Genomic DNA, 20,108 nt, shown 5'->3' with positions numbered 1-20,108 from the left:
CCGGGTCCCCCGTCGGGAGCGGTTCCTCCGCTGGTGGTAACGGCAGTCTCGTCCTTATCTCTGAGCATAAGGACTGTATAGCCAACAAAATGGCCGCTGAGTTGTCTTGCGGCACTGGTTGAGGGGAGTCCGACGGGCGGTCAGGGGCCCCGTCGGGACCCTCAACGTTATCGTCGTCTCCTACGTCGGGGTCCCTCCCGACGGGCTGGTCTTCTTCCACGCCAACGCCGTGGCTTAAGACTTTCATCAGCTCTTCCTCAGAGGTTGAGGCCGAATCCACGACGACCTCCTGCCCCCCCTTTTTCTTCTCCGTCGGAGGTTTCACGGGGGTCCTGTCGATGGGCATAAAAGAGGACTCCCTCCGCGGTGGCAGGGAGACTCTGAGCCCCGAGGTCGCCACCACTGGTGTAGCCTCCACAGGCTGAGCCAGGGCCGCCGCGACTGTCTCGATAGAGGCCTTGGCCGGATGGATTAAGGCTTTCTCCACCTTAGGTGCACTCACCGCCTTCTCCTTGGGGAGAGGGTCAATGCCTCGCTCCCCCTCCGATGGGGCCTTCGAGCTTGACCGGGTTCTCTCCAGGAGCTTCGCCGGGTGCTCGGCCTTCCTCTTACCCGAACCAGAGCGTTGGCTCGTGGTTGATGGTGCCGGGGAGGATGCGCCCTGCCTGGCGCCCGTAGAGCCCGACCGTTCGGCATTCCCGGTGCCAGCTGACTCGCGGTGCTTGGCCTTGTGTTGGACCCCCGTCGCTGGGGCGTCCTCAAAGGTCTTAGAAGACCGCTCGGACTTCTTCTTCTTCTCGCCTGACGGGCTCTTCCCTTCCAGCCAGTTGGCGAGAAGTTGATGGCGGTCCTTCATGGTCCGCTCCGACATATTGCCGCAAAACGCACAGTCCTTCTCCACGTGCGTCTTGTCTTCATGTAGGCAGTAAAGACAAAGGGAGTGTTCGTCCTCCTTAAAGACATTCTGAAGCTGGCATCCAGGGCAGACCCTGAACAGCTTTCCGGGCGTCGAGCTTCCCTTCTCCTGGGCCATGTCTGAGATGGGCCTGAGAAACTTCTGGAGTCCTCCAAAAGCGTGGCTCAACGAAATCTTCACCCTTGAGGGGCGTAGACTAATCCGACACAGGTCCCCGTTGATCGGATGAAGAAACGGTGGAGCTTGAGGCTCTTTTGACCGAATAATAGAAGTTTTTTGAGAAAAAACACGTGAAAAAATAGCACCAACGCTTGAGAGCAATAGCACGAGGATCTTGAACGTGCGGTAAAAATCTGAAGATGGCTGCCAGAGGCGGGGCTTAGGTAGAGGGCAGTCATTGGCTGTGATCAGTATGACGCAGAGATCAGTGATTGGTTACTACTACGAAAGACAGATCAGAAACGAAACTGATACTGATTTTTTCTTTACCGAGGATTCCCAGCCCGACGACGGGGAATATTCATGAGCATGTGAATCCATGCCAGACCCCATGCTGGAGAAGGTGTAATAAGCGACTTCTTGAAATTGAGGGAGAAGCCCAGCTTGTGAAGGGAGTGGCTGAGATGATCCAAGGCTTGTTCGGGAGAACGTGCTCGGATCAGCCAGACGTACGGGTAGGGGTAGATGTGAACCCCCCCAACTCTCCTGAGATACGCTGCCACCACCATGAGCTTGGTGAAGACCCTCGGGCGGAGGTCAACCCGAATGGCAGGATCCGAACCAAAGTGCGAGCTACCAAAGCTAACCTCCAGTATTTTCTGTGGTTTGGATGGATCAGCACATGAACATAAGCATCCTGTAGGTCCAATGACACCAACCAATCCTGAATTCGAAGGGCCTGAAGGACCTGAGAAAGAGTGACCATCTTGAACTTGTCCTTCCTGAGGAACTTGTTCAAGTGACGCAATTTCAAGATGGGTCTCAGTTCTCAGTCTTTCTTCGGAATCAAAAAATATGGTGAATACCAGCCCTTTTTCCTCTCAGCCACAGGCACTAGATATAGAACGCAGGGTCAATATTTCCTGCACAAGGAGCGGAATCGGAATCTTCAAAGAGTTTCCCTCTCTAGGCAGTAGTCGTGGGTTATTGTTTCCAGAACCCACCATCTAAAGTAATGGTTTGAGATGCTGAGACAGTATGCGAACAATGAGACCTGGCCTCATAGCTGTTTCGGAGTGGCTGCGGCAGCGCCTGAAGGCAAAGAGGCAGCTGCTTGAGCGGCTTTGGCACCTCTTCCCCGTCCACCACGAGGACTTTTACGGTGGCCCCTTTGACTGGCCGCGCCTCTCACTCTATGAAAAGAGGAGTAGTAACAAAAGGAACCCCTCCCCTGCGGTCCCCTAGGACCAAAAGGCAGAGGTTGGCGCACAGCTGCACCCAACTATTTAGCAGCTGCTTCGGAGGACTGCAACCTCTCAAGGCACTCGTCAGCCTTACTGCCAAACAAATGAGAACCGTCAAAGGGCATGTTGAGAAGACGGGCCTGCAAATCCGGTGCAAACCCAGACTTCCACAACCACACAAACCTGAGTATCACGATGCTCGCAGCATGGACCGGCTGACACCATTAGCCATGTCCAACCCAGACAGAAGGGATTCACACATGGCATCCTTGCCATCCTGTACAATAGCAAGGAACCCATCCTTTTCTTCCCCTTCGGGAATATGCTCAGCCGCCAGAGAGACAATTCAACAGAGTATGTGAAAATTTGGCTAAGGCACAGGTGAAGTGGGCCGATTTAAGTGACATACTCCCAGCCAAAAATACCTTGCATGCCCATCCATCGAAGTGCTTGTCGTCCCCATCTAGAGGGATGGTCGGGTATGCAGACTGTCTCGAGGTGGCTGTGGCCGTCTGAACCACCAAACTCAGGAGTGGGGTGTGTGGATAGGTAGCTGGGGTTACTACTGGATGGGTGGTATTTCTTAGTCAATGACCTGTTGACCGCTGGAAGAGCCTCTGGGGAGTTCCAAGTAGCAGCCACCCTTTTCTGTAATGCCATATGAAAAGGCAACACTGGGTCAGTGGACGGACCCTGATCTAAAATGTCAGTCAGGTCATTGTGATCGAATTCAACTGGAGGGCCGGACCACCCCAGGTACTCCCTAACTCTGGACATCAGCCTCATACAGGAGGATCCAGCATGAGCCCCAGGCTACCAATCATGTAAAGATTGATGCAGATCCTCCATCTGACTGTCCTCAGAAAATACCATGTCAGGAGCTTCAGGAGTGTCACCAGGAGCATCAAAAGGATCCAACTCTACATCAGACCTCTCCTCCTCCTCATATGTTCTGTAGAGAATGAAAGAACTCCTTCCTAGGTACAGGAGCAGACCGGGAGTCAAGAATAGGCTTCACAGTCTTAGAGCCTTTCTTGGAGGATCCACAGCCCTAGGGGCCTCCACTGGCAAATTCAGGCATGTAGGCCCCAATGGCGTTGAGGGTGCTGACGGCTTTGGCGTCGACAAGGGCGCAGAGGGCCTGACCGAGGGCAAGGCCCCGACAGCCGCATTCGATGGATACAGCGCTGACCGCATCGTCTCCTTGCTCGACACCTTCCCAGACTTCAACAGTTTCGTCAGGGACGAACACCGCAACCTGGATCTGGCGATCTACCTGAGCCTTGTCCGAACGGGACCTCAACGGTTCCCAATGTTTATTGCGCCGACTGCCGGGCCCGAAGGCGTGCGAGCATCAGACCGAGATGGTTCCCTGCCGGCTTCCACCAAAGGCGCGGAAGTAACAGTGGCCTGAGATTGAAAAATCTCCAGCATTTTCTCCCTGAATGCCTCCCATTCCTCCAGAGTACAGGATTTAGTGGGGCAAGCCACTTTCCACGTGGAGAGTGCCTTGACGAGGACGAGTGGCAAGAACCACTCTGGGACCGAGATCCCCTGGACTCCCTCCAACGGGGAGATTGCCCCTCGAGTCGTCGGTGGAAAGACCAGTAGTCTTTTTGGATTTACGGGGTTTAGATACACGATTTACCTGCAACTTCCCCTTATACCCCCGCAATGCCTTGGCAGTCAACGACTGGCACTTCGAGCAGTCGTCCGTGTCGTGGCTCTCACCCAGACACCACAAGCAAATACGGTGCAGGTCCATGATGGACATCTTGGACTTACAGTCCCGGCACTTTTTGAAGACAGACCGTGGGGTAGAAGACATTATCAAAGTAGATTACACAAGGAGTGCAGAGTTCTCGAAGCAAACACGTGTGCAGGAAAAAACAGAACTGAGGCTACATGCGCCGTGCGCGCTACTTATAACATCCGATGACGTCATCCTCAACGGAGGCCTTTGAGGGACATCGACCTGACGCCATCGACGCAGGATGCCCTCTGCCGAAAATGTTTCGAAGCAGCACAGCTGTGGACATTACATGTCAAAGATGTGGAATACGTTGTAGAACACAATACATTCGAACTGTAGTTACTCTAGGATAAAGAAAAATAATCTCAATGGAGGACCCTAAGAATCATCAGCAACACTGCCCATAAGAAGTTGTGTGCTACAATAGTAAAATACAAATGCCTTTAAGAGTTGTGGATAAAAATAGACTCCATAGGAAAAAGTAAAATGCAAAGAATAGAGTTCCAAAAGACAGAGCCTATAATAATGAATGAGTGGAAAAAGGCTTAACACATTCAGGATTTCAGAAGTCCAGCAAAAACAGCTGGGGATATCAATAGAAGAGGGGATGAAGCATAACAATGATACATCTCCCTACCAAGGAGATCAGTCACCTTAATGTTATGGTGAACTAGACGGAGCTCACAGTTTGACTTATTATTGGACTCAAGTTCAGCCTCAGTCTTTCTTCCTCACAACCCACCACCACCCGCTTGTTTAACCCAACACATTAATCTATGCACATCCAACCCTTGGCGCCAACACTTTGTCAGCTGGCTTAGCAAGCACAGTTATCTCCTTTGCAGCAGGGAGAGTTGCTTACAAACTAAATTGGTGAAGGCCTCCACATCCCTATGGCAAGCTTGAGCACACCTCAAATCCATCACACCAACCACGTTTAGCACCAGGTATCGTCTGGTTTGGATATTGTCATCACAGTTAAGTCTTGCTTGTAACATGGGCTGGACATGAATTGTCTCATGCTTACCAATAACTAATCACACTTAAGAAACACGCTTCCCAGCTAACACAACCATGATCCCCTTAACATCACCTAGTGTTTTTCCCTCACTATGTTTTTTGTAGACTTGCTAATCCTGATTTTCTATCACCTTCTCTCCCCCAACCCATCTATAATATACACAGACCAAAATCTGTTGAAAACCTAGCGGGCTCACAATAAACCACTTCTCGGATAAGGTCAGGCACCTTAAGGCCACTATGGTGGTGATGGGCGCAGTATAAATACTGAATATAACATACATGTTTTCTCAAGTCACCCAGTGAATCATGTAAACATGTGAATCAACATGCACTATAAATAAATAGTAGCTTGGATTGCCATGAGTCTTGGTGGAAAAAATAACTACTCCCATCCAATAAGAGGCGGGATTTTTAATGTATATAGATTACTTGCATCTGTTCAAACAGTAAATAATTATAAAAGTAGCTGTAACAAAACTACATGACCTAAAGGAGGGGTGCTGTTAGGCAAGATTGTATGCAGTACCCTCTGGGTGCACTACAATAACCCTGACCTCCTGGCAATAGGGCCCCAACTTTTGGTACAAGTCTGAACTACACAGGTTTGTAGTGTGGCTGAGCAGCCAGGCTTATCTCAAGAGGGGTCAACGTGAGAAGTAATGTTGTGACACAGTTTCACAGTACTAGTTATTCAAATAAACTCTTACACTCAAGGTTTGTTGATAAAACAATTACTTTATTTCAAAGTCAGTTATATAAGCCTTCATAGGGGAGCAATATACGTAACACTTATACTGTTACGCTCACCTAGCTCCCACAGGGGCGTCGATCGGACCCGGACAGCTGCGACCTCCTCCAACGTGAAGCGTAGTGCAGAGATGACAGACTGGACTGGACCGCCTAACCTCGTCTGCTTGACCCGTAGAAGTATTCTCCTGCAAGTGGAGAAAGGGATTTAGCCACCCGTGGATTTTAGTAATGGCACCCCACTGTTCTTCCCACTAATCACCGCCGATATTCACTGTCAGTGAGCTCACCTTCTGTTTGTAAATGATGAGCTCTCCATCCTGCGAGTAATGCAGGGGCACGTAGATACCAGTTACTTCACTGGTTTGAAGGAGTTGGAAGAGTTCCGGATGAATATTGACTCCGAGGTTCCAGCCGAGAACCCGTAAGTATAAAGTTCAAATAGTTCAATATGTCCGATGTTCACTCTTGTACATTCCTTTGTGTTGCAGCTGAGTCCAAGGGAAGATTGTCTTGTGGCAGCTGATGGTGTTCAGTTAAGAGTCTGTATTACCCAACGCTGTCCGGCAAAAGATGCGTGTGTTTAAATCGCTGGTTTCTCTCTCCTTACAGGTGCGGCGTAAGAAGTTGCGGTTTGTTACAGAATAATGCCTCCAGTTGTTAATCAGGTAAGTCTATGGTGGAGAGGTATTTGTTGGCTTTTTCGGCTCACCTTATGTTTCTTTTGTCCCCTAGATGGTGGAATTCGGCGGAGAAAATGATGGAGGCTGCGCCGGATCGAAAAATGCTGTGAGGACTGGCGAGTATGGCGCGGTGCTGCAGCTGGCGATGCGACGGTTGTATAATAATGTCCTTTTCAAGATCGAAGACGTGATGGATCCGGAATTCAGGTAAGGATTGAAATATCTGTTTTCTAACCTTTCCTTCTTTCTTCTATTGCTAGGAGCTCTGGATTCGAGACGGGCATGGCAGAAGACTGGATGCTGACTGCAGGCACGGTGAGCGTTACGCTGCTGGATGCAGAATAACGCGAAGCATGTGCTGCTGTTTGGGCGTGGTTTAAATAGCCTCCAAAGTAGTTCCAGGTAAGAAGTCCCTAGAATCACACCCGAGTAAAAAATAGTCCCTGTAGTAAAATACTCCCATCCAGACCTCACGTTGGCTTGGATTCATTTGCAGCATGGTCTGCATGAGGTAAGTAGAGACTATGAGTCTGGCGCCTAAGGCGCCAGGACTGAACCCAGACAGCCCGAGGCCGGGGCTGCTGGGATTTTATTAAATATCTGGATGCCTGCTCCCGGGGCTGATGGGCTTGATCCGGATGCCCGGGGGTAGGCAGCATGACATACTTCAAAACACACTCAGTTTCTCTAAATCAGATAACACCCATCGGGGATGGCCAACAGACACTTCCTACAATCTCAGGTGACTTAAATAGCTTGGACATTAATATATCACTGGTACATTTAGAGCAATACAGAGTTTGGTGTAAGAGATAGATAGGGGAATAAAACAAAGGTTAACAAATAATTCACAAACTTACGTACTTTTGGAACCTTCCGCTGCAGAATAAATTAACCCTTTCCTGGGGGAAAGCCCAAAGCACAAAGTCAGAGGTAAAGAAATGTCTCTCAGGGAGCAAGTACAGCCAATGTTAATTGCGGTATCCAGTTAAAATGTCAAAACACATTTTGAATGCAAAAATGTTGAAAAAAATGCAGAAAAAAATAATTTCAAATGTGTTTTTTTTATTTATATGTTTTCTTGGGGGTGTAGCTAATAAAAATACACAGTAAATAAAGAAAAACAGGTTTGGGGGGCCCCATTTAAAAAATAAATAAAAAGAAATATTTTTTTCTGCATTTTTTTTGACATTATTGCATTCGAAAATATGTCATTCGACATAATAACTATAAACCGTTAATTGCACAATGTCCAAGGGGGCTGAAGATCTTTGCAGGTAGGTAAAAATGCTTGCACAATGATTTAGAAAAGATTGTAGAAGATAGAACACTTGAAGGGCCACGAGCTGGGAGGCTTGTGAGGGGCAAAGCTATAGCAACTCTGCAAGGTAGCCAAGGCAGGTCTCAACTGAGCAATCAGCGCTAAACAAGAGGTAAGTTCTCTTAGACTTTACAGTACCTTTGGTTAGAAGAAATGGTTCCAGCTGGCTTCTGTTCCTATACAGCTCTGCAGATCCCGTTTCTCTTGAGCCTCAGTCGTGGGGACAATAAGGACAACGTCTGGGGACTCCTTCTCTGCAATGGGAAGGTCAGCGGCAGCAATGGGCAAACTTCCGATTCTGCGGTCCTTCAGTGTTTCAGCTCCTCGCGTCTGACAGCAAATAGCAATACTGCGGTTCTCGGATACCACTTTCCTCACATCTGCGGTCCAGCACTCTTGAGATGGCACAGGTTTGGTCAGTCCTGCATCAGGGAAGTCCAGAGGATCTTCCTGGCGCTCGGGTCCGACTTAAAACCAACACACACAATCTGGTGTTCGTCTCCCAAGCACTTCGGTTCCAGCAGCAGTGGAAGTACAGCCAGCTGTGAGAGGATGCCCAGACGGGCTTACTTTGGAGTTGATTGGTCCCACCAACTTAAGGGGAGAAGTCGTCCTTGCAGGGCTTCTCTAGTCGAGGCGAATTCGGAGCTTCAGCACAGCAGCAGGGCTTCACCGGGCAAACCAACGGACCAGGAGTTGCAGCAGGCGTCTCTTCCAAGTTCTTCTGATTCTTTCGTCCAGTGGTTGACACTGCCTTCCAAGCCAAAAAGCCTTACCTTTTATGCAGGTTTCTCCCATCCATTCCAGCCTAGCTGTCAATCACACAGTAGGGTGGCTGTCCTTGCCGGACAGCCAGCCAATCACCTTTGGGTGCATTCCTGCAACCAAGGGGATAAGCACAGGGAGTTTCGGGCACCTCCCTCACTTCCTGCCCCTGCCAGACATACTGGAGCCAGAGGTGGGCTTCACTCGTGAATCCTGCCAAAGACAAACCGAACAAAGGGACCAAACCTGGTTTGGCACGCAGAGTAAATCTCTTTGCAACAAGAAATAGCAAAAAATACCAGGGCCATTTTGACAAAATGGGCACGCATGGGTGCTTTACTGCACAGATGCGAAAGCAGCCCGCGGTAAAAACTCCCAATGGTAGTTAAAAGTAAACAACCTCCACCAGCCATTAATTATAGAAAGGGTAACACAAAATTGTTATACGAGAAACTAGACAAAGGGGATACTAAGTAACCCCTCCAGCACCCTATTGTAAGATAGTGTGTGCTCGGTGCTAGAAAGTTACAAATGTAAGTAAAGTCAATTTCACTTCACTGCTCTTGGAAACAGTAGTTTATCCAAGAGAAGGCATATAAAACTTGGCGAAATCTAAGACGACTTCCCTGTGGCACTGCACTGAAGGTGCTATGTGTCACAATGTAAAAAGATGATGCCTATGGAGTTTGTCAGACTCCATAACCAAAATAAACAGAGTCCAAATCACAATTAAAAAACATGAGAGGGTGAGAAAAAGGGCTCCCACTCTCCAGGTTAGAAATTAAAAGTCCTAAAGCCAAGCAAAAGATCTGGGGGTCTCTAAGGTAGAGAGGAATTAGCTCATTTCTGAGAATTCTCCCTAACAGGTGCAAATACAGTGTTTCGTTCTCTGTAGGAAGATCTGAAGGTGACTTAAGAGATTTTCTGAAAAGCAATGAGCGTGAATTAGCACAGGAGAGCATTCCCTAGTTTGGGTGCAAGAAGGGAGAGTAGACAAAGAATTAAGCATGAGGGGATGGCGGAAGAGTGACTAGAAACAAATACAGAAGGGGCGAGTACACAAGTCCAAGAAAAGCCATAAATACACAATGTTATTTTGTAAAAGGTATCTTACCCCTGAGAGCAGCTTGAAGTGTTGAGTGGACTGGTCTTTGATGTATTAGTGGGAGATGGAGCAGACATGCTATTATCACTGTCCAATGATAAGTCAAGGCTGTCATTTAAACCTGCTAGTTTAACACTTTCTGTTGAATGCTGAAATAAATAATAAACAGTTTGAGCAACAGGACCACTAAAAGATGACGGAATCAAACACTGAATTTGTAATCATGCCCCAGCTATGGGTTTCGCATTCAAGGAACCTAAATCAATCAGAGAACTGCCAGGTCAAAACACATGGCACAGGAAATCTGACCCATGGACACTTGTTGCATCAAATATCCAAATCAACCAGGTGACTGCCTTGCACACAATTGGGTTATAGTTGGTAAGCAGAATTCCTATTTTTGGTAAGCAGAATTCCTATTTTAGGGGTTCTAAGTCCCTCTACTTTTTGCAACCCAACACTCTTTGCACCCCCCACGCCATGAATTCTTTCGTCACTTCATCTCTTTTGGTGGCCAGATAGACTCCTCCTCAAGTCCTCCAACCGCTCTGTTCCTTTTTACCTCTTATATGGAATTGGGTCAACCACAAGACTGCCTGCCCCAGGAGTGCTTCTCTGGCTTCTCATTTTTGCCCTCAGGTAATTTTATCACTGTACATATGTTTTAGCGCGTATGTTTGTGGCAGCTATACCTCAGTTTTGGATTCATAAAAAGGTGCAATCCATTTTATTGCATTGGTAGCCCAATTTACCGTTTTGGTAACCAATTGAGACCAAGGGGTTCTCAAATTCTGCTCTGTGCCATTTTGTTTTTCAGGGCTTTTCTGTCTTCAGGCGACTACAAGGGAATCTCAAAACAGCTGATAGGGCTATGTGGGCTCTTTGTGAGCACAACATGGTATCCTCCAAATTGGTCATAACTGGTCTAGGCCAGATTAGGCCCCTAGACTATCACTCACTTCCTGTGGGGGTAGCTGCGGCTGAGTGACAATCCTACTTCTCAACCAGGATCATCCGACCCTCTACTCCCATCCCCATTTTTGTTATTGGTCAGTCTACTTTTGCAAGATATTTAGCTTCTGCCTTTCTTTTTATTTTTCCAGTTCTACAACAAGGAGTGTTTGGAAAGATGTTCTTTTTGCAGTTTTCCTCCCAAAGACTTTTATAGCACACCCAATATGTTTGCTTTTTCTGACCGGACGTTTTGGTAAAGCCTTGCTTTTTGCTCACTCTTATGTAGAAACAAATCTGTTCCCAAGACTATCAGTACTGATATACAGTCTCCTTTACTGGATTTTTAGTATTTAAAACTATATCACCTTGAAGTGAAGTGCAGTTAGGATACTTTGATATATGCTATGGCATTTATAATGCGTCTATACACAAGTGTTTCAAGGCGCGACGTGGCAAGGGAGGGGGAACAAAGGGAAGACAGACAATTTTACTAGGCCAGGTGACACTGAGATCGCGCAAGGTTAGGAGTTCGGGGACAGGGAAAGGGGAGGGGCAGTGCAGTATATAGGATTACATAGTAGAACAAATAAAACAAATAAATACAAATAAATAAACATAGGCCAGCGGGTGGCACGTGCAACGTTAAGTGCAGACATCAAGTGTCAAGTTCTGGTAGGGACTGTAGGGATACAGAAACAGACCCTGAGTGCAAGGGTTGCCAGGGTTGGGGGTAGTGGGGGGGCAACCAGTGCAGGGGTGCAACTGGTGGGGAGGGGACCTGGGCCCGAGATCACAGGGTAGGGACAAGTTACTTACCTGTAATGCATGTTCTCCAGCATGGGTCTGGCATGGCTTAACATGCTCATGAATATTCCCCGTCAGGCTGGGAATCCTTGGTAATAGAAAAAAGTTTCAGTTTAGTTTCCAAACAGTCTTTCTCCTATAAACCAATCATTGAGCTCTGGGTCATACTGCCCTCAGTCAATGACTGTCCTCTACCCAAGCCCCTCCTCTGGCAGCCATCTTCAGATTTTGTAGCATGTACAGTGGCAGTAGGACCAAGAGAAGAGCCGCAGAGGTGCCGGCGGCAGGGTTCGCATGTGAATCCATGCCAGACCCATGCTGGAGAACAACAGTTACAGGTAAGTAACTTGTTCCTTTTCCAACATGGGGTCTGGCATGGATTAAAATACTCATGAATAAAGAATACATAGCAGTACACACATGCACAACCACAGGAGGTGGCAAAGCTCAACAGAAGCAATCTCTTACATCTTCACCAGGCTCACCTCAAACAGGTTGTGCAGCACTGCCTGGCCGACTCTGGGCTCCTCCCTAGAATCCCTGTCGCCACAGTAGAATCTCGTGAAGGTGTGCGTAGACTGCCACGTAGCAGCCCTGCAGATGTCCAGCAGGGGCACAACAGACACCGTAGTAGCAGCGATCGCTCTGGTGGAATGGACTCTCGGCAACAGTCGGTTTGCTTAATGGTGGCAGTGGGTGATGCAGCCGGAGAGCCAGCTGGAAATGGAAGCCTTGGACAGGGCCTTCCCATGGTTCACAGGACCAAAGCTCAGCTTTTTGTGAAAAGTTTTCCAGAAACTGTTTGTGCGGGCCGCGTAAAACTTCAACGCTCTAGCCACATCCAGCGAGTACAAAGTTCTTTCAGCCTGCGATGATTGTGGGGGGGGGGGGGGGGGGGGAGAGGTTAACACCAAGGGCTCGTTTAGATGAAAGTCCAACAGCACCCAGGACATGAAGGAGGTGTGCGTCCGCAGCACCACCCTTGTCTTGGGGAAAATAAACTAAGGTGGTTTACAGGATAGGGCCTGGATCTCATCCACTCGTCGTGCAGAGGGGATGGCCACAAGAAAAGCTGTCTTCCACAACAGAAACTTGAGTGGGACAAAATGCATAGGCTCGAAACGGGGTTCCCATGAGCCTAGTTAGTACCGCATTGAGCTCCCACGCCGGGGCCTTCACCGGCGGTAACGAGCAGAATAGTCCCTTGATTAATTCCTTGACTAACCGGTGCCACCACAAGGAGGGTCGTACTGGGGATCTGGTGTAGCGGGAGATAGCTGCCAGATGAACCTTGATGGAGGTGTGAGCCAGCCCCGATTTAGACAGCAAATATGGAAGTACCTGAGGGGCCTTGACCCTCAGAGGGTCAATCTTCTGTGAACCGCACCAAAATGCGAATCGCTTCCATTTGAGTCTTTATCATTTCAAATTAGATGACGCCCTGGCCTTGGCGAGTACCTCGTTGCCATCTGCCGGAAGATCGTAACCCCCGAATTCTAATGCTGCAAGAGCCAGGTCTTCAGGTTCAGCGATTCTAGGTCGTCGTGCAGAATTTCGCCTCCTTCCCTGGCGAGAAGATCCGCGACTACTGGCAGCTTGACTGGAGGGGACGCTGACATGCTGCAAAGGTCCAGATACCATATCTGCCACGGCCACGTTGGTGTCACCGTCTGAGCTGATTGATGACTCTAAGAAGTAAACACAATAGAGGGAATGCACACAGAAACGGGCCATCCCAGGGGGGATGAGAATGCATCCCCCATGCTCCCTGGATGAGGAAACCTGCTGGCGAACCTGCCGCATTTGGTGTTCGTCGCCGTCGCAAACAGATTGATCTGGGGATTGCCCCATTTGTCAAACAGGTAGTCCACTTGGTCCGGCCGAAGCTCCCACTCGTGGCAAGAGCGTAGCTCCGTGCTGAGGGAGTCGGCGGCCATGTTCTCTATTCCTGCCAGGTGAAATGAGATGAGGACATCCCTTGGGCAAGTGCCCAGTGCCACAAGTCCTGCGCATCCCTGGGGAGTGCCAGGGATCTGGTGCCCCCCTGCTTCCGGATGTAAAACATTGTGGTGGTATTGCCCGTGAAGACCCTCACCACTTTGTCCTTGAGGGACAGCAAAAACTACTCGAGTGCCCAAAACACTGCCCGTAGTTCCAGTACGTTGATTTGCAGAGTCTTCTCTTCCGCATCTGGCGTGAAGACATCTGGTGTGGGTGCCCCATCCTTCCAGAGACTCATCCGCGGTGACCGTCTCGTGGTACAGGGGGCTCTCAAAATCTGGCGATATTGGAGCGCACGCCCCACCATCTGATTGCTCGTCGGAACTCCTCGGCGAGCGCCATCTTGTCCTGGAAGCTTCCGGACACCTGCACCCAACGGGCGTCTAGGAAATCCCGTAGAGCCTGCATCCATAACCTGTAGAGCCGAATCGGGTAAATGCACAATATCAAGCGGAGCAGCTATTTGGTGGTTCTCAGCCTTGCGCACGATGGCCGATACCCTTTCCTTGAACTGAAATACGCTTCCCCTGAAAGATGAAGCGCGGGGGAGAGGGTATGGGGGGCAGTGCGATGGGTGGCAGAGTCGTAAGGTGCCTCCTCCTCCTCCTCCTCCTCTTGGCTGGCAGTTTCTCCGGTGTCAACACGGCTGCCGGTACAGGAGCGCAGGAGGAGAGGGTGGTGGGGTTGCCGGCATCCTCCTCCGTATCTCAGATATCCGTGTGTGCAGGGTTGAGAGGATGTCCAGTGAAACGTCTCTAGTAAGTATCTGGGATGTAGTAGCGCTGGGTCTCGGCTCCTCGTCCTGGGGCCCTTCGTCATCTCCTCCATCGACAGTAATCCCGTCGTCGTCGCCCACACCGTGGGGAGAGTCTCCGGCCTTTCCCTCGTCGCACAACTGGCCTGCCCGAAGCCACCCTGCTGGGAGGAAGAGACACCCTGGCCGTTGCTGGCCTTTGGAAGCAAAGCCACCACCACCTCGAGGGAGGGCGATGGTTTCACATGGCGCCCCTGGGCCTTCACGGAAAGGCTGGTCCCCTTGTCCGGTTTGGCCTTTTCCTTCCTGGCCCTGTCAGACACCTTGTCCTGCCTGGTATTCTCCTTCGGGGCCTTGTCAGACCCCTCGTCTACCTTGGCCTTCCCTGTCACCAGTGGGTCGGAAAGCGCACTCTGCCTGGACTTCTCCGGATTCTCTCTAATAACTTCCCCGGTGTAGTTGACTTCCTCTTGGATGACGATCCAGAGTGGTGGTTGGCGATGTTTCAAAATGGTAGCTGGCGCTCCTCTCCAGAAAGAACATGGCATGATAACCTGCTCTGAGATGAGAGTTTGCAGCACACGCTTTTTGCTCACTGTACCTTTCACAGATGGGAAATATCCATTTGCATATCAGTCTTTGTCCCGCCCACATGGGCAGTCCAGCACCGAAATGCTATAGCAATTCCTCTCTGAACAAGAGAACCAACAGCAACCCCATACACGTGTTTCAGCCTTGTTGGGCCTCATCAGTGAGGTGAAGCTGTGCCTCTCTGAGGGAGTCCACGTCTGGTTGCCCCCAGGTGGTGGCTGGAGATTGATGCCGATCACGCCCTGACCGTCGCAGGACCCGCAGCAGCGGCTTCCCTGACCGAAGTGGATTCGCTGTGCTTGGCCTTGTGTTGGGCCCCCACGGGTGGGTCACCGTCAAAGGACTTTGAAGCCTGCTCGGGTTTTCCGTATCTGGGAGAGGCATGCCCCTGGGTGGCAACCGGATAGTGGCTTTGGACTGCAGCCACGCTTCTAAATGTTGGTGTTGATCATTCAACGTGTGCTTCGAGAAGCCACAGCAAAACGCACAATCCTCCCTGTGCGTCGGGCGCAAGCAGTACAGGCACTGGGAATGCTTGTCGTCCATGTACAAATTGCGCAAACCGCAATCAGAGCAGAGCAGCGCTTGAAGAGGGAAGCGCTGTCCTTCCCGTCATTCATGAACCACACAGTGTAGTCCTGAAGAATCTTCTGGAAGCCTCAAAGAAGAACACTTGACGAAAACAGCCCTTGAGGGGTGCTGAAAAATCACAAAGTACAGGTCGCCCGCAGTCGGAAGGATGATCGATGGAGCACACGGGCACGATTTGCTAAAAAATTGAGTTTAAATCTCAAAAAGCTCGAAGAGCAAAGCACGAGATTCCAACACTTGAACGTGCAGTAAAAACATGAAGATGGCGTCAGAGGAGAGGCTTAGGTAGGGGGCAGTCATTGGCTGGGGGCAGTATTACCCAGAGCTCAGAGATTGGTTTATGGGAGAAAAAGTTTGAAAATGAAACAAACTCTTTTCTATTACCGAGGATTCCTAGCCCGACGACACGGAATATTCATGAGCATGTGAATCCATGACAGACCCCATGCTGGAGAACCCAGGTGACCAGTGCAGTTTCAACCAGGAGTTCAGCAAGGGAGAGTAAGAGAAAGCAGAAGCAAAGAGGAAGGTCGTGTGTGCTTCCGGAACCAGAGATGGTTCTCCTCAAGTTTCAGCGAGGCTGTTCCAGAGGGAGGCCCCAGCCGAGGAAAGAGATCTACCATCATCTTGTTGCTTGGAGAAGCAACTGACCATGAGGGAGTTGGAGGCGCGATTACACTACAATGTGTCCAAGATCGGCTGGAGACAGCAGAAATATGTTACCTTGTTTTGACTTTTTACTTTTGCATTTTACCCAATAATGCCATCAAGAGTATCAGATACTCTAAAATGGCAGAGCCAAGATATTTTTCACCTCACCTTCGGCTATCTTGCACTTTGACTGTTTTCTACTCATAGGTCCAGAATTGATATATAGATATATGGGACACATTACTCACCATAATCGTATTTCTGATGCTTGCATCTGCTTAGATTCACATGCTATGCATAGGCCATAATGGAAGCTGCAGAGTATTACAGTTTTTTTTGAAAACTCAAAAAGGGACGTCGACAGGTCGTGGCAGTAATACTATCCTAGTGTGACGTCCACTGTACCCATGGTCCTTCACCCGTCGAAGTCCCTCAGATTGTTTTGTTTCTTGCATGAGGTAGCATGAAGTGAAGCCTGAGCACAGGTGTATCCTAGCAAATATGTTTCAGAGGAGCTCATATAACATCTATGCACCTTCTCTCAGGCGGGGAAGGGTGGGCGCATGTGAATCTAAGCAGATACAAGCATCAGAAATACAATTACGGTGAGTAATGCATCCCTTCCGAGTCTTGTGGAATCTGCTTAGATCACATGCTATGTGTTAAGCAAGATTGTATGCAGAACCATTTGGGTGCTCTACAACAATCCTGTCCTCCTGGCAATAGGAACCCAACCTTTGGTATAAGTCTGTACTACACAGATTGGTAGCGTGCTGAGCAGCGAGGCTCATCTCAAGAGGGGTCAATGTGAGCTGTAGGGGAGTTACACAGAGATTCAAAGTGACAAGAATTCAAATAAACTCTTACACACAAGGTTTCTTGATTATACAATTATTAATTTAACAGTCAGTTGGAGTAAGCCTTCTTCAGAAGGGGGCAATATGATAGTAACACACAAATACACTCCAAAATACACACTCTTAATATTGCTAAATCAGTAAGTACCCTTTTGGGATGGCACATACACTTCCTAGACCATCAGGTAACTTTAGTAATTAGGACAGTGTGGATATTAATATACCACTGTTTGCATTTAGAAACAGACTTAGGAGTATGTCAAAGAAAAATGTTATTAGAACAAAACAAGAGATCACACAAATATTCTGAAGCAGCTAAGTACATTTTGTAACCCCTAAAGCAAAGCCAGTTAACCCCCTTACTAGAAGGAAGACCAACCACAATGTCAGAGAGAAGAAGAGTCATTCAGGGAGCCAGGGTAGGCCAAAGTCAATTGGGCAAAAGTTAAGGTGAGCTGAAGCACTTCTTGCAAAAGTCTTGCAAAAGGTTTTAGAAGTCTTTGTAGAAAAGAAGAAATCAAAGCAGGGCCACAAGCTGGTTAGGCTTGTGAAGTAAGGAACAAGTTACTTACCTGTAACTGTTGTTCTCCAGCATGGGTCTGGCATGGATTCACATGCTCATGTATATTCCCCGTCGTCAGGCTGGGAATCCTCGGTAAAGAAAAAGCCAGTATCAGTTTTGTTTCTGATCTGTCTTTCGTAGTAGTAACCAATCACTGATCTCTGCGTCATACTGACCACAGCCAATGACTGCCCTCTACTTAAGCCCCGCCTCTGGCAGCCATCTTCAGATTTGGTAGCACGTGAAGTGGCAGTATGACCAAGTGAAGAGCCACAGAGGGGTAGGCGGGAGGGTTCGCATGTGAATCCATGCCAGACCCATGCTGGAGAACAACAGTTACAGGTAAGTAACTTGTTCCTTCTCCAGCATGGGGTCTGGCATGGATTCACATGCTCATGAATAAAGAATACATAGCAGTACACACATGCACAACCACGGGAGGTGGCAAAGGCTCAACATTAAGCATTACATCAAACTCAACATTAAGCAAATCTTACCTCCTCACCAGGCTCACCTTAGGCGAACAGGTTGCGCGAAGGTGTGCGTCGACCTCCACGTAGCAGCCCTGCAGATGTCCAGCAATGGCACACCAGATAGGAACACCGTGGTAGCTGCGATCGCTCTGGTGGAATGGGCTCTCGGACGGCCAGGCAGCGGTCGGTTTGCCAACCGATGACAATACATGATACAGCCGGAGAGCCATCTGGAAATGGAAACCTTCGAGAGAGCCTTCCCCTGATTGACAGGTCCAAAGTTCACAAAGAGTTGACGTCTTCCGAAAACACTTCGTGCGGTCCACGTAGAACTTCAGCGCTCTAGCCACATCCAGCGAGTGCAAAGTCCTTTCAGCCGGCGACGAAGGCGACGGGAAGAAAACAGGCAACACCAAGGGTTCGTTGAGGTGGAAGTCCGACGGCACCTTGGGCATGAAGGAGGGGTGCGTCCTGAGCACTACCCTCGTGTCGTGAAAAGTCAAGTACGGGGCCTTGCAGGAAAGGGCCTGGATCTCTCCCACCCGTCGTGCGGAGGTGCTGGCCACAAGAAACGCTGTTTTCCAAGACAAGAACTTCAACGAAGCCGAGTGCAGAGGCTCGAACGGAGGTCCCATGAGCTTGGTCAGCACCACGTTGAGCTCCCACGCCGGGGCCGGAGCCTTCACCGGCGGGAACGATCTGAACAGTCCCTTCATGAACTCTTTCACCAGACGATGAGACCACAAAGAAGTCCGCCCCGTGGTTCTGGTGTATCGGGAGATCGCAGCAAGATGAATCTTGATGGACGCGTGCGCCAGTCCAGCTTTGGCCAGCGTCAGTAGGTACAGCAGTACTTGGGGAGCCGTAATCCGCAGAGGGTTAATCTTCTGTGCGTGGCACCAGACAGAGAACCTCTTCCATTTCTGTCCGTAGCATTTAAGAGTTGAGGACACCCTGGCCTTTGCAAGAACCTCTCTGCAGTCGGCCGGTATGTCGTATCCTCCAAACTCTAACGCTGCAGGAGCCAGGCCTGCAAGTTCAGCGACTTCGGGTCGTGATGGAGGATGGCGCCCCCTTCCCTGGAGAGCAGATCCGTGTCCACTGGCAGCTTGATTGACGGGTCGCTGACAAGTGCAGAAGGTCCGGGAATCATATCTGCCTCGGCCACGCAGGTGCGATGAGGATCATCCTGCACCGTGACCTCTTGAGCTGGTTGATGAGCCGGATCAGCAATGGCAATGGAGGGAATGCGTATAGAAACAGGCCCTCCCAGGGGAGAAAGCATCGCCCATGCTCCTCGGCTGGGGAAACCTGCTGGCGAACCTCCGGCACTTGAGTTCGTCGCCGTCGCAAACAGATCGATCTGGGGTGTGCCCCACCGTCGGAAGAGGCGGTCCACTAGATCCTGTCGTAATTCCCACTCGTGGCACGAGCGCAGCTCCCTGATGAGTGAGTCGGCGATGGTGTTTTTTTATCCCTGCCAGATGAAACGGCACCAGAAACATCCTTTGGGCGACGGTCCAATGCCACAGATCCTGCGCCTCCCTGGACAGGGCTGGGGACCTGGTTCCGCCCTGTTTCCTGATGTAGAACATGGTGGTGGTGTTGTCGGTGAAGATCCTCACCACCTTGCCCTTGAGGGACCGAAGGAAGGACCTGAGGGCCTAAAACACTGTACGGAGCTCCAGGACGTTGATATGGAGGGACTTCTCCGTCGGGAGCCAAAGGCCTCTCGCGTGCAGATTTTCGGTGTGCGCTCCCCACCCTTCCAGGTAGGCATCCGTGGTCACTGTCTCCTGGTGGCCGGGGGTCTGGAAGTCCATGCCCGCCGTCAGATGCGCGCGGGTGCCCCACCACCGGATCGCTCGACGGAAGCTCTCGTTGAGTGTGATCCTCTCCTCAAAGCTGCCCGTCGTCTGGTTCCAGCGCGCGTCCAGGAACTCCTGCAACGGGCGCATCCGGAGCCTGCACAGGGGGATGAGGTAAATGCAAGAAGACATCATTCCGAGGAGGGACTTGATGGACCTCACTCGGGCCGCGTCCGCAACCAGCATCCGCTGCACCTTGCCCAGAATGGCCCTCGTCCTTTCCTCCGACGGAGAGGCCAGAAGCGACACTGTCGAGCTTCGCTCCCAGAAACAGTGCTTCTTGCGC

At 50.0% G+C, this 20,108-nt stretch overlaps 1 protein-coding gene across 3 annotated transcripts in view; it reads right to left on the bottom strand.

Annotated features, from left to right (window-relative positions):
• The window catches only part of PAPOLA (poly(A) polymerase alpha), a 1,157,717-nt gene that overhangs the window by 375,194 nt on the left and 762,415 nt on the right, over positions 1-20,108 (bottom strand). For all 3 annotated transcript variants that reach the window (XM_069637718.1, XM_069637717.1, XM_069637719.1), the window contains one exon: positions 9,726-9,865. In XM_069637718.1, coding sequence (XP_069493819.1) covers positions 9,726-9,865 — 140 coding nt within the window. The remainder of the gene's footprint in view (positions 1-9,725; positions 9,866-20,108) is intronic.

The sequence above is a fragment of the Ambystoma mexicanum genome, chromosome 14 (assembly GCF_040938575.1).
Source record: "Ambystoma mexicanum isolate Mex_15411 chromosome 14, UKY_AmexF1_1, whole genome shotgun sequence".
NCBI classification, from domain to species: domain Eukaryota; kingdom Metazoa; phylum Chordata; class Amphibia; order Caudata; family Ambystomatidae; genus Ambystoma; species Ambystoma mexicanum.
Note: the sequence above shows the minus strand (reverse complement) of the source record. Positions and strands in the feature narration are given on the sequence as shown.